The sequence below is a fragment of the Curcuma longa genome, unplaced genomic scaffold (genome assembly GCF_044706935.1).
Source record: "Curcuma longa cultivar G26 ecotype Majalengka, Jawa Barat unplaced genomic scaffold, ITB_CL_G26_1.1 contig_10997, whole genome shotgun sequence".
Classification (NCBI taxonomy): Eukaryota; Viridiplantae; Streptophyta; class Magnoliopsida; order Zingiberales; family Zingiberaceae; genus Curcuma; species Curcuma longa.
Genome location: NW_027428760.1, coordinates 4,564 through 19,735, shown reverse-complemented (window position 1 = coordinate 19,735; position 15,172 = coordinate 4,564). Strand labels below are relative to the sequence as shown.

At 45.2% G+C, this 15,172-nt stretch overlaps 1 protein-coding gene across 1 annotated transcript; it reads right to left on the bottom strand.

Moving 5' to 3' along the window:
- Positions 1-11,287: 11,287 nt before the first annotated feature.
- LOC141815820 (non-specific phospholipase C4-like) lies at positions 11,288-12,017 on the bottom strand. The gene has a single exon (XM_074703694.1). The coding sequence runs from the start codon at positions 11,975-11,977 to the stop codon at positions 11,288-11,290; it is 690 nt and encodes a 229-aa protein (XP_074559795.1). The 5' UTR covers positions 11,978-12,017.
- Between the last annotated feature and the right edge of the window lie 3,155 nt (positions 12,018-15,172).

Genomic DNA, 15,172 nt, shown 5'->3' with positions numbered 1-15,172 from the left:
GAGCAATTAAGGTTAGTAATGTTAATATGAATATTTGTAATTTAGATATATAGTCTTATGATCCTATATATATATAATCAATATTATATTGTTATTATAATTTTATTTTAATTTTTCTCATGACAATATAGGATAGATATGATGAGCTCATATAGAGAAGTTCGAGTGCTAGTGATGATAATGATGGATCTGAGCCATCTATCGATAATAATATGAGTTTATGGCTTGAGCGAGTAGTAGACCGAAAGGGGAGAGAATATTGGGATTGAGTTCTTTGAGTAGAAATTATAGAGTGTCTTGTATATCTTCTTTCACCCCACCAACAGTAAGAACATAAATAAATCAATTGAATGAAGAAGTTAGCAATTTGAAGGAGTTACTAGTACAAAGGGATAATGAATTTCAAGAGGTCCGTTCGATCTAGAGGCAAAGGGATCAGGAAATTAACGAATTGCAGTAATAACATAACTTCATAATGTAACATCTTCGGTTAGCCTCTTCTCCAAGTCAGATTCCTCTCGGTGATGGTGATGATGATGATGATGATGGTAACGGTGACAATGATGGTGGTATATAAATGTTATTTGACAAATTTAGTATTTTTGAACATTTATTATTTTTCCCTTTAAATTTATATTTTTGATAGGTGTTAATTTATTTCAAACAGGATCATTAAGGAAGGTGGTGAAAATTGAAAATCCATGTCGGAAGAGGTGAGCGTTTACATTAGTATTGTGTTAGTTTATTACTCTCACTATTTTCATCTTAACTATCTTATTTTTGAGTTGTTTGTTTTCTGATGTAGGAAAAGAAGAGGAAGAAAATCCATAAGAAGAAAAGGAAGTATGTAATTTGTAGTTTGTTGCATTGTCTAGTTTGAGTTTATGAGATTGTTTGTAATGATATTGTTTGTTATGGGATTGTCTTGCTATGAGATTCATGTTTGACTTAAACTTGTTCTAAAATTTGTGTATGAGATTGTTATATGAGATGGTTGTTTTAAAATTTATCTTGTTTGAGATTGTTGTTTGTTATGGGTTGTTTGATTTTGATATGGATTGTTGTATATGAGTATCTGATGTATTAGATATAAGTTTGTGGTTTGTTGTGTAAATCAGATTTATAGGTTTGATATGTATTAACAATGATATAAAAAATATATCGATGCTGTGTGAGGAATTGGAGGTTTATGAAAAAAATTTCAATGAATAATTTTGTAGCAAAATTATCCATTTTGCGACAAAAATGATTTTTTCACTGATCAACGAGCAAATGAATTCGTCACTGATCATCGACGAAATATAATTTCGTCATTGATCTATGACGAAATCACTTTTTATCGCAGATCTGCGATGAAAATGATTCATCGCTGATTAGTGACGAATTGTGCGACAAATAAGCATTTGTCGCAAAACTTTGCGATGAATTTTAATTTTTTTTCTAGTAAAAATTTTGTGATGACTTATTTGGGACGATAATATTTTTGTTGTAAAATTTATTGCAAATTAGTTTGCGCCAAATTTTTTGATAATATTCATCCCAAAAAGTGTCGCAGAATAGTAATTTTTTTTTAGTGATATGTGACATTCTCTTAGATGTAATATCCTACTATGATTTGGATAGATTCAAGTAGAGAATCAATTAGGTATGCAAATTGCTAACTTTGTAAATACGTTCTTTCATTCACCTAATTGAACTCTTTATGCACACAACACTTTTCATGTCCTTTCCATTAATAAAAATTACTTTCGCCAATCTATCCTTGATAATAATATTTTTTTTTATTTTCATATTAATTATTGTCTTTTAAAAGGACCACACCATATGCACCACTTCACTTCATTGAGAAATGAAGCATGGTCTTTATTATCATTTAGTCTTCCTCTAATAGAAAAAAATGATAATCCCAGTTCGTCGCATTAACTCAATCCCTGAGGGTGACCGGTCCGGTTCCATGGAAGTTTTACACTGGCCATCAGGGTAAATCGGGAAGCGCACGCAGCGGCCAACCCAGATGCCCAACATCCTTTGATTGCGATCCCTATTTGGAGAAAAATTCCTGCAAATACACCGTAGCTGTGGATCGAACCGCGGATGCCTGGGTGACAACCTGGATGTCCTACCGTGGCACCATAGCCCCGGGGACAGTCTTCCTCTAATAAACCTTTTAGTAGTGAGTGCCCAAATAAAATAAATCAATTTGACATGCTCGACTTAGTCATCCTTCTCTTCATACACGATCATTAGTCCATATTTCACTTATTTCATCATTTCAATCATGTAAGGTATGCATGGAAGCAAAGAGTCATAAGTTATCTTTATCAATTTAATAATAGTTCTAATTTTCCATTTAAAATAATTCATTCAAATGTTTAGACTAGTCTAAGGCACGTTGAGTGCTACTTTGTACATAAAATACTCTCTTTTGTCTTTGATTGAGAAGGGGAGTATCAAACATTTCATTGACTTTAGCTCTTTTGGTATCTTCCATTGAATTTCTTGCCTTCACACTTCTGACCAAAATGGATCCATAGAGAGGATGCATTGTTTGCTATATAATAGAAGTCACTTTAGCTCTTCTTAATCATATGCCGGTTCCATTTAAATTTTGGGATGATATTGTTGAAACTATAGTCTACCTTATCAATCGCTACCTACTCTGCTACTTAAAAAAAAAAGTCTCTTGAAATACTCTATAATTGATCTCCCAACTACACATTCTTATGCATCTTCATTATGGTCTCTCTTCTTCACATTTGAAATAACTACCTCAACCCTCTTTTCAAAAAATAGTGGTACTATTCTTGATTCAAGAAGGGATGACATAGATTCGACTATGATCCGGCTCGTTACCACCCAGCCAAAGGGATAAGGACAACGACCAATTCCCCAAACTTGGCCCCCCTAAAAACCTGCATATTAATGCACCAGACCGTTAGATGAAGATCGGCAAATCTGAACCATTGATATTCGAAAACCTGCAAAGATTATCCTTACCATGTCAACAACCAATCACATGCGCTGATCTCCACAAGTAACGCTCCGCCTGATATTATATATACCCTGCAGGTATGAAGGAAAAGAGGGGGTTCTCTCTCTCTCTTTTTATTTCTCTCTCAATTTTATACACGCATATATTTCTTCTATCTCGGTTCTAACTTGAGCGTCGGAGTGGCTTGCCGGGGTCCCCCGGCGCCATTCTAACCCTCCTTTTTCTTAGTGATTTTCAGGTCCCCCGCCATTGGCGATTCTTTTCGAGAAGCGCAGTTCTGATCCGGAGTATAAATCATCCACGGCGAATTGGCCGGAACATTTTGGCGCCGTCTGTGGGAAAACTGAGCTGAGACGCTGGGTGATTACACCGGAAGAACCAGTAATAATCACGGCTCCATCGGAAAGAAAAGCTACGATGACCCGAATTTCCCCTCTCAATTTTCTCGGCAACAGCTAAAAACTGCCTCGGTCAAAAGCTAAGTATTCAGGAATTCAGTTTATTTCTATTCATATTAGACTAATTAATCTTATCCTTTAAATAAGTTGGATAACCTTTTTATCCGATCATGCACATATCCGATTGATATTTTCTTTCTAATACTCCTCCTTCAATTAATACTAGGGGAACTTTTAAAGCAAGACCCTGATATCTAATTCAGCCGTTACCTGCTTCTCTTCCTCAATCCTCCCGCATCAATATTCAACCACAAGAACTCCAACGTCCTCACTGCCATGCAAGCCACCAAAGCCGGCGACAAGCAGCAGCACCATGACCGCCCCTGCAGCATGCCTCTTGATCACCTCACCAAGCGCAAGACGGTATCGAAGAAGACGGTGTTGCTATTGGCGTATCGATCGGAAGGATCAGTGCCCTCAAACCGCTGTGGAAATTGGCTCGAGGATCTTCCGAGCTCCGCGCTCAATGGTCTTCCGAGCTCCGTGCTCGATAAATTAGCCTTACGACAGGCTGGATTCCGAACTCCGTGCTCGATGAACTTCCGAGCTCCGCGCTCGAGGACCTTCCGAGCTCCGCGCTCGATGACCTTCCGAGCTCCGTGCTCGATGAATTAGCCTTACGACAGGCTGGATTCCGAGCCCCGCGCTCGATGAACTTTCGAGCTCCGTGCTCGATGAATTAGCCTTACGACAGGTTGGATTCCGAGCCCCATGCTCGATGAATTAGCCTTACGACAGGCTGGATTTGCTCGATGCCTCCAGCGGATTCTCCGCGCCCGATGACCTTCCGAGCTCTACACTCGCTGACCTGCCGAGCTCCGAACCTCGCTGTTGCTGAACTCCCGACCTCTTTGCTGCCGAGCTCCTGACCTCGTTGTTGCTGAGCTCCCGATCTCTTTGCTGCTGAGCTCCGAACCTCGTTGTTGCTGAGCTCCCGATCTCTTTGCTACCGAGCTCCGAACCTCGCTGTTGCTGAGCTCCCGACCTCTTTGCTGTCGAGCTCCTGACCTCTTTGTTGCCGAGCTCCGAACCTCTTTACTGCCGAGCTCCGAACCTCGCTGTTGCTGAGCTCCCGACCTCTTTGCTGTCAAGCTCCGAACCTCTTTACTGCCGAGCTCCGAACCTCGCTGTTGCTGAGCTCCCGATCTCTTTGCTACCGAGCTCCGAACCTCACTAGCCGACCTCATAACTTGATCCCGAGCTCATTAACCTACCTCATAACTCATGGTCCCGAGCTCACTAGCCGACCTCATAACTTGGTCCCGAGCTCATTAGCCTACCTCATAACTTGGTCCCGAGCTCACTAGACGACCTCATAACTTGATCCCGAGCTCATTAGCCTACCTCATAACTTGGTCCCGAGCTCACTAGCCGACCTCATAACTTGGTCCCGAGCTCATTAGCCTACCTCATAATTTGGTCCCGAGCTCACTAGCCGACCTCATAACTTGATCCCGAGCTCATTAGCCTACCTCATAACTTGGTCCTGAGCTCATTAGCCTACCTCATAACTTGGTCCCGAGCTCACTAGCCGACCTCATAACTTGGTCCCGAACTCACTAGCCGACCTCATAACTTGATCCCGAGCTCATTAGCCTACCTCATAACTTGGTCCCGAGCTCATTAGCCTACCTCATAACTTGGTCCCGAGCTCACTAGCCGACCTCATAACTTGATCTCGAGCTCATTAGCCTACCTCATAACTTGGTCCCGAGCTCACTAGCCGACCTCATAACTTAGTCCCGAGCTCATTAGCCTACCTCATGACTTGGTCCCGAGCTCATTGGCCTACCTCATAACTTGGTCTCCATCTCACTAGCTGACTTGGTCTCCTTAGCTAACCCAAAAAGATAAAGACAATAACCAAGTTCCCAAACTTGGTCCTCGATAATCTCGCCCACTTGTGCGCATCACCGTCAGATGAAGATTGTCAACCCTGAGCCACTGGATACGTGGAAACCATCAAGATCATCATCACCGCACATAACGCACTAACAGCCAATCTCAGGCGTTCAGATCAGACCTGAACCTCGTTGTAGCTGAGCTCTGAACCTCACGTGGGGAATTTCGTCTGGAAGAGAAGGACATCCATGGAAGGATTGGATGAGCTCGAACCCAAATCGGAAGGGCCCTACCAAGTTACTGGTCGAATAGCAGGAGGATCGTACTATCTGGCCGACCTCCAACATAAAATGCTGACAAGGCCCTGGCGCGCCACCCATCTGCGGCCTTACTACATCTAAAAGGGCAGTATCTGTTCCTTTCTGATATTTTCGTATTGGATATGCATTTTTATCGCTATTTGCTAATTACAAGTATCCCTGATGCATCTCAGTTTCCTCAATAAAAGGCTGCCTCCGAACTCGCTTGGTTCCAGAACCGATGATCCCATCCCGAGCTCCGCTGGCCAAGGCCCTGGCGCACCACCCACCTGCGGCCTTACTACATCTAAAAGGGCAGTATCTGTTCCTTTCTGATATTTTCGTATTGGGTATACATTTCTTATCGCTATTTGCTAATTACAAGTATCCCTGATGCCTTTCAGTTTCCTCAATAAAAGGCTGTCTCCGAGCCCGCTTGGTTTCAGAGCTGAAGACTCCGAGCTCCATGCTTAACTCCATCTTGAGATTCCGCACTCAATGGAGGTAGGGACCTGCTCCCTAGGCATGCCCAACTCCATCTTGAGATTCCGCACTCAATGGAGGTCGGGATCCGTTCCCGCTATGCCTTTCTACAGGCCCCCGAGCTCCATGCTTAACTCCAGCTTGAGATTCCGCACTCAATGGAGGAAGGGACCCGCTCCCTCAGCCTTTCTACAGGCACCCCGAGCTCCATGCTTAACTCCATCCTGAGATTCCGCACTCAATGGAGGTAGGGACCTGCTCCCTAGGCATGCTCAACTCCATCTTGAGATTCCGCACTCAATGGAGGTCGGGATCCGTTCCCGCTATGCCTTTCTACAGGCCCCCGAGCTCCATGCTTAACTCCATCCTGAGATTCCACACTCAATGGAGGTAGGGACCTGCTCTCTAGGCATGTTCAACTCCATCTTGAGATTCCGCACTCAATGGAGGTCGGGATCCGTTCCCGCTATGCCTTTCTACAGGCCCCCGAGCTCCATGCTTAACTCCATCTTGAGATTTCGCACTCAATGGAGGTAGGGACCTGCTCCCTAGGCATGCTCAACTCCATCTTGAGATTCCGCACTCAATGGAGGTCGGGATCCGTTCCCGCTATGCCTTTCTACAGGCCCCCGAGCTCCATGCTTAACTCCATCCTGAGATTCCGCACTTCAATGGAGGTAGGGACCTGCTCCCTAGGCATGCTCAACTCCATCTTGAGATTCCGCACTCAATGGAGGTCGGGATCCGTTCCCGCTATGCCTTTCTACAGGCCCCCAAGCTCCATGCTTAACTCCATCCTGAGATTCTGCACTCAATGGAGGTAGGGACCTGCTCCCTAGGCATGCTCAACTCCATCTTGAGATTCCGCACTCAATGGAGGTCGGGATCCGTTCCCGCTATGCCTTTCTACAGGCCCCCGAGCTCCATGCTTAACTCCATCATGCGATTTCGCACTCAATGGAGGTAGGGACCTGCTCCCTAGGCATGCTCAACTCCATCTTGAGATTCCGCACTCAATGGAGGAAGGGACCCGCTCCCTCAGCCTTTCTACAGGCACCTCGAGCTCTATGCTTAGCTCCATCCTGAAATTTCGCACTTAATGGAGGTCGGGATCCGCTCCCTCAGCCTTACCACAAGCACTCCGAGCTCCCTCTAACACGGCCTCGACCTCATTCGGTCGCTCATCTTACTCGGCCTTGACCTCATAAGGTCGCTTACCGCATTCGGCCTTGACCTCATTCGCCGACCTCGACCTCGATTCGGCCGACCTCGATCTTATTCGGCCGCTTACCTCGTTCGGCCTCGACCTTATTCGACCGCGTACCTCGTTCGGCCTCGACCTTATTCGGCCGCTTACCTCATTCGGCCTCGATCTCATTCGGCCGCTTACCTCACTCGGCCGCTCACCTCATTAGGCCGCTTACCGCATTCGGCCTTGACCTCACTCGGCCGCTCACCTCATTCGGCCTTGACCTTACTCGGCCTCGACCTCATTCGGCCGCTCACCTCGCTCGGCCTTGACTTCATTCGGCCGCTTACCTCATTCGGCCTTAACCTCATTCGGCCGCTCACCTCATTGACCTCACTCGGCCGCTTACCTCATTCGGCCTTAACCTTACTCGACCTTGACCTCATTTGGCCGCTCACCTCATTCGGCCTCGACCTCACTCGGCCACTTACCTTATTCGGCCTCGACCTCATTCGGCCGACCTCGACCGCATTCGGCCGACCTCGACCTCGGCCGCTTACCTCATTCGGCCTCGATCTCACTCGGCCGCTTACCTTATTCGACCTCGACCTCATTCGGCCGACCTCGACCTCATTCGGCCGACCTCGACCTCACTCGATCGCTTACCTTATTCGGCCTCGACCTCATTCGGCCGACCTCGACCTCACTCGGCCGCTTACCTTATTCGGCCTCGACCTCATTCGGCGCTTACGACCTCGACCTCATTCGGCCTTGACCTCATTCGGCCGCTCACCTGATTCGGCCTCGACCTCACTCGGCCGCTTACCTTATTCGGCCTCGACCTCATTCGGCCGACCTCGACCTCATTCGGCCGTCCTCGACCTCATTCGGCCGCTCACCTCATTCGGCCTCGACCTCACTCGGCCGCTTACCTTATTCGGCCTTGACCTCATTCGACCGCTCACCTCATTCGGCCTCGACCTCACTTGGCCGCTTACCTCATTCGGCCTCGACCTCATTCGGCCGACCTCGACCTCATTCGGCCTCGACCTCATTCGGCCGCTCACCTCATTCGGCCTTGACCTCACTCGGCCGCTTACCTTATTCGGCCTCGACCTCATTCGACCAACTTCGACCTCATTCGGCCGACCTCGACCTCATTCGACCGCTTACCTCATTCGACCTTGACCTTACTCGGCCTCGACCTCATTCGGCCGCTCACCTCATTCGGCCTCGACCTCACTCGGTCGCTTACCTTATTCGGCCTCGACCTCATTCGGCCAACCTCGATCTCATTCGGCCGACCTCGACCTCATTCGGCCGCTTACCTCATTCGGCCTTGACCTCATTCGACCGCTCACCTCATTCGACCTCGACTTCACTCGGCCGCTTACCTTATTCGGCCTCGACCTCATTCGGCCGACCTCGACCTCATTCGGCCTTGACCTCATTCGGTCGCTCACCTGATTCGGCCTCGACCTCACTCGGCCGCTTACCTTATTCGGCCTCGACCTCATTCGGCCGACCTCGACCTCATTCGGCCGTTTACCTCATTCGGCCTTGACCTCATTCGGCCGCTCACCTCATTCGGCTTCGACCTCACTCGGCCGCTTACCTTATTCGGCCTCGACCTCATTCGGCCGACCTCGACCTCATTCGGCCGACCTCGACCTCATTCGGCCGACCTCGACCTCGTTCGACCGCTCATCTTACTCGGCCTTGACCTCATTCGGCCGCTTACTGCCTCACTTGGCCTCTACATCGGTCTCACCCGACCACTCTGTCACTCAACAACCCGGCAACTCTGCCGCTCTATCAACTCCTCCACTCATCCAAATCTTTCAGCCACTCATCCCGACTATCTCGTCTCGGCTACCTCAAGTTAGGCACCTCATCCCAACAGCTCATCACCAATATGGTAAGAGAGACGATTAGATCAGTATACATAGTCCAGTCAGTCGGACTACGCCTCCTTCGACTAAACTTGGAGGGGAGGCTTCTGATCCGGCTCGTTACCACCCAGCCAAAGGGATAAGGACAACGACCAATTCCCCAAACTTGGCCCCCCTAAAAACCTACATATTAATGCACCAGACCGTTAGATGAAGATCGGCAAATCTGAACCATTGATATTCGAAAACCTGCAAAGATTATCCTTACCATGTCAACAACCAATCACATGCGCTGATCTCCACAAATAACACTCCGCCTGATATTATATATACCCTGCAGGTATGAAGAAAAAGAGGGGGCTCTCTCTCTCTCTTTATTTCTCTCTCAATTTTATATACGCATATATTTCTTCTATCTCGGTTCTAACTTGAGCGTCGGAGTGGCTTGCCGGGGTCCCCCGGCGCCATTCTAACCCTCCTTTTTCTTAGTGATTTTCAGGTCCCCCGCCATTGGCGATTCTTTCCGAGGAGCGCAGTTCTGATCCGGAGTATAAATCATCCACGGCGAATTGACCGGAACAGACTATATTTTCAATGATCTCTAAAACCTCATCTATTGATGATGATCCACTCTCTAGTTCTAGATCCTAAAAATAATGTAACTTTATCATCCCTACTCTATTTTATTTTTCTTATTTATGTGGATGATATCCTAATAATTATCGTGATCAAGAAGGCATCACTATTCTAGTTTGCTAAAGAGAAATTTTCAATTCAAATTTTGGGTAATGTTCATTTTTTATATTGAGTTTCTTCTACACTTTTTTGAAGCTTGTTTGATCTCCTAGAGACTAGAGTAAATATATTCTTGTGCTTCTCCAATAGCCTAAAATGAATACTGCACATCCTGTCTCCATATTAATTGTTGTTGATAATTTCTCTATACCTTTATCCGCTCTTATTAAGACTAATCCTTTGATCTATTGAAGTATTTTTGAAGTCTTATAATACGTCACCATCACAACCTAACATCGCATTCATTGTAAACTGTGTTTGTTAATTTATGCATGCTCTACTGAATAATATTAAAAAAACATCTTTACTATGTGAAAGATATTATTCTATAAGTTTCCTTTATATTGCTAGTTGTCATGAGAGTTGCATGTCTACAATGATGCAAATTGAGTTGACTTTTTCGATGACAAATGCTCTACCAATGGATGAGTAATATTTTTTTTGGATGAAATCTTATTTTATGTTATTATAGCAAACAAATGTATTATATCTCATTCAAACACTAAGTTGAATATAAAGTTATAATCAAGATAATTTTTAAAATTATTTGATTTCAATCTTTCTTTCTTTCCGACTACATTTTCCCACCAATATTACTCCTTAATTATGTGGAGATTGATATTCACTTTTTCTAAGAATGTATGTGGCTCACAATTGTCAATGTTCTAATATGTCTATGAGACATCAACTCGTTGGCATCTTCACTAGCCATCATCTGGTTTTAGCATGATGTTCTAACATCTCCTGTTAAAATTATTTAGGGGAGGTGAGGAGAAGGGGTGAAGTTAAATAAAAGTTAATCATATTACCTAGACTTAATCATCTCTAAATTAAGTCAATTATTACAATGAATATTATATTTATTTATTTTTCTTTTCAATAAGATTATAAACAATGATACCAAATTATTTCTTTTTTTTTCTCTAGTGTTCTCCGTGCTTGTACGCAAGCGTTAGACCTTACAATAAACAAAAGAGACCGAGAAAGTCTTTGAGAATTTGTCAAAGAAAAGTGATGGGCTGGGATTGGATTGGATTGAGTAATTAATTGAATAATCGATGTAATCAAATGCATAATATATTGGTTAAAAAAGGGAGGTTGATAAAAACTAAGGGGCTGGACTAATATAATGAATGTTCTTTCCATCTCATTTATGTGTGTGATGAATGTCAAGATCCATGGAGACAAGCAAGATATACCAGTCTACGTTTCCTTATGGTTGATCTAATCTTTGCATTTAATAAATCAAATGCTAATAAAATTCCTAAGAAATCAATATAGAAAATGATAAATTAGCTTAAAAATGGGTTAAATATTAATTCAGTAGTAATGACTAGCTACCTGTAGAAGAGTGTGGCCGGCGGGTTCTGGTAGTAGATGCCGAAGGAGCAACCGGCGTCGTGGAGGGAGTCGAAGATGGTGCGCTGCGGAAGACCCTGCACCAGCTTGTTGGTGTCGTTGCTGGTGAAACCGTGCGACGTCGCCGAGTGCACGAACAGCCGGTTCGGCTGCGTCGACGCCGGCACCGACGCGAACCACCGGTCGCATACCGCGAACTCTCGCACCAGCGCCTCGTACACCGGCACCGCCGCCGCCCGGAACCCGTTCATCACCGTCTCCGACCTCCCCTTCTGCTCCTTCTCCGCTTGCTGCGCGAACCCGTTCATGGGCGGCCTCGTCACGCCCGGTGGTGTGATCGGGGTCGACGTGGCGTCGGCAAACTCGACGCCGTAAATCTGTTCGTAGATGGCCTGGATCGAGTGCCCTGGGTCGGGCACCACGTACCCGGAGTTGTCGCCGAAGTAGACGATGCCGGCGGCAGGATCGGCGGTCGAGAGCGGGTTGGAGAACTGGTTCTTGGAGGCGACGCCGTCGATGGAGGGGTTGATGCTCGTCGCCCAGCCGAGCATGTGGTCGAAGGAGCGGTTCTCCTGGACGAGCACCACCACCGTCTTGATCTTGTCCCCTGCCGCCGTCGACGAGCTAGAGGCGGCGGTGGCATCGGTTATCTCTGCTGCTGCCGCCATTGTTAAGTTGTTCCTTTCTTACTCTGCGCTAGCTAGTCGTCGAAAGGAGATCAGTTGGGTAATGGTTGGTGGGAATATGTGTGTAGATATAGATGACAAAGAAGAGGTGATTAGATCGAACTTAAAGGAGTACTGGAATCTGGAATAATGTATTAGTTAATTAGTTAGATGGGCATGCAGGCAATTTGAGCGGTCAGTATGAGTAGCTTGCAATTGTAAGCCACAGCCCACAGACAAGTCTACTATATATATATTTATTTATTTGTTATGGATAAAACAATAACTAACAACTTTTGGAGGACTATCGGAAGAAGGCGGCCTGCTGGCCTTCTGAGAAAGTGGCTGAAAATTGTCTAAAGGTTGGTGGATCTGGACAAGAGACAGTCGACCAATGCATAGTAGCTAGAATGTGGTCCAGCAAGACTCCTCTTAGATTCTTAATGAAGAATGAAGAAGAAAAAGGAGTAGGATTTCAGATTCTCTATTCGCGATATCAATGCGATGATGAAGAAGCGACGCATTCCGTGGAGATCGGTGATATATACAAAGATTGCTACCATGCATGATCTGTGAGTTTCAATAGTTGTCGTCGAATTGAATTATTCTTCGTTAGACGGTAGGGGGTCATTATCCTGTGAAAGATGGAGATCGTGGGCCACATTTATTCGCCAAGCTCGTGGGTCGCTGGAACGGATGCCTGTGATAAGAACTGAGGTTGGCATGGGAAACTCACCCATGAGATCGGTCGATCTGTAGACTCAACTTCTAGGAGTAGATTTATTATGTGGACTCTTAATGAATGGATGATGTACCATATATAGATAATTCGAAATTGAGATAATTATTATGAAAAAAATAAATTAAGAAAAAGCACAATGAAGAGTTGTGAGAAAATCAATTTAAGAGACAATCGTAGGATTTCGATTTTACCACAATGTATTATTGATAATGTAAATGTAAATCTTTCTCTTATCTTAATATTAGATCACTTTTGAAGCTAATCTATCCTAAAGTAATCGATGTTCTATCTCGAGAAGCATCGATATATCTATCCTGATGCAGCTTTGACTTTCGTGGCAACTGAGTCGGAATAGACCTTTTGTGTTCTGTGATAGTCAATGATATCCTCAAGAAGATTTGAACTACTTTCGTAGACAAATTCTCAAGCTCAGTTCTATAGGTTTGAGAATAAGGTTCGCCTCTCAATCCATTCCCTAATCCCTAATAATTACAAGTTTATGTATTAAATCTTAGGTTAAGGTTTGCCTCCCAATCTATTCTAGAGAAATCCTTCCCTTAAACCCTAATCATACAAACAATGTGTGAATACATGAAGTAAGATAAAATCGAATCAACAGTCTTGTCAAGCTTATATCGGACTACTCTTCTGTGGGACCGGGCCGACCACCCCCAGAGATGTGGCTACTGGGATTATCATTTTTTTTTATATCGGACTACTCTTTAATCCTAAAATAAAGAAAACTATTTTATAACCTTAGAGAGTCGAGCCTTTAGTGTCATGAAGCGCCTCCTCCATCCCCTATCATGGGATTGGGGAATTCCTCGATATGAGGTTCTTGATCTCCCTCCTATAGTCATTGTTGGAGTTTTTCGCAAGATATGAGTGTATGTTTTTGAAAAACACGAAGTGGAAGCGAAATAAATTTTCTTAAAAGTTTTGTGAAACCCAAAAATTAAGATCATATGCGTGCAAGACATAAACATAAATCAAAAGTAGTTGTTTAAAAGTCATACCTTTTTGACGATGTTAGATAATACGGTGGAATCTCTAAGTGACCACGTGCTCGTCACATGATGGCCCCAGGATTGCTACGTGGCCTTAAAAAAAGGAATGAGAGGTTTAAAGAAACATCGGGAGGACAATCGATTAAATGTACAATCCTGGTTTTGATTACGGATCGAAAATGAATCTTGGTACCTCAGGTTCCCGACGTTAAGTCCCAACCTCAAACTCGACACCACGTACCGACCTCTTCTCGACCTCGAGCTCTGGCCTCAGTATGCATTCGACATCTCATGATGACCTCTTCTAGAGCTCTAGTCTCGGCCTCGAGTCTCGACCTCGAGCTCTAGCCTCGGCACACATTCGACATCTCGTGCCGACCTCTTCTCAGCCTTGAGTCTCAACCTCGAGCTCTGTGTTGGTCCAAGGAGCACCAGATGATCGAACCTTAGTTTTGATGATGATACGAGGTTCAAGTTAAGTGTGTGGTTTGTACTGATGTATTTACCTAAGTGTACAGAGAGCAAAGGAAAGTTCTAGTTAAGGCTAGACAAATGAAAGTCCTAGTGTGGAGTCTAGACCAAGGAAAATCCTAATGTAGAGTTTAGGCAAAAGAAGCCCTGGTCTGAAGGACTAGGCAGAAGTCTTAGTAGGATCAAGTATACCAAGTGAAAGTCCAGGCAGGCCAAGTGGACCAGATGCATGGTGGGAAGTCTAGACAGGTCAGGTGGACCAATTGTTTGGCGGGAAGTCTAGGCAGGTCAGGTGGACCAGTTGTCTAGCAGTAAATCCTGGGGGTTGAGGATCAACGCTAAGCGGGAAGTCTGGAGGACTTGTTGGCAAAATAGATAAATTCTCTCGAGTGAAGTAGGTAAGGACACGTTCTCGGTATAGAACAGTAGACGTCGGTCTAACTCAGAATTTCACTGAAAATCCGAAGTTAAGATCATAAATAGTTCAAAACTGTTTACTCCTTTCTGTTGGATTTGCTTTTGTACTAACTTGTAATGCAGAAATGGAGGGGCGGGAACTTTGATTCCGAACGCCCTTATTTGGAATCCAGACGACCGGAGTTCAGGTGCCGAGATTTGATCCAGGCGATCAGACTCAGCGGAACCAGGCCAGTGGAGCAGTGAGGTGGCAATGCCCTAGTGGTCGGGACACCTCATCTTCCAAGCACCCGTATTGGTTCCAGGCGCCCGGATTCGAATAAACATAGCGGCAGTCAAAGTTCATCCGAAACCTCCACGTTAGCATACAGGTGCCCGAAAAGGGAATACAGGCGCCTGGAAGTGCCGAGTCAGCAGCGCCGATGGTGGATTGGCAGACAGCGTGGAGGCGTTTGGAAAGGCTTTCAGGCATCCGAAAAGCCCAATAAAAGAGTTTCGAGGGAGAGCCCTCAGAAAAACAATTCAGAGCAATCTGATAACTATCTGTGCGTGAAGAAACAT

Coding starts and splice junctions, on each gene's coding strand:
- LOC141815820 (XM_074703694.1), bottom strand. CDS start 11,977: ATGGCGGCAGCAGCAGAGATAACCGATGCCACCGCCGCCTCTAGCTCG.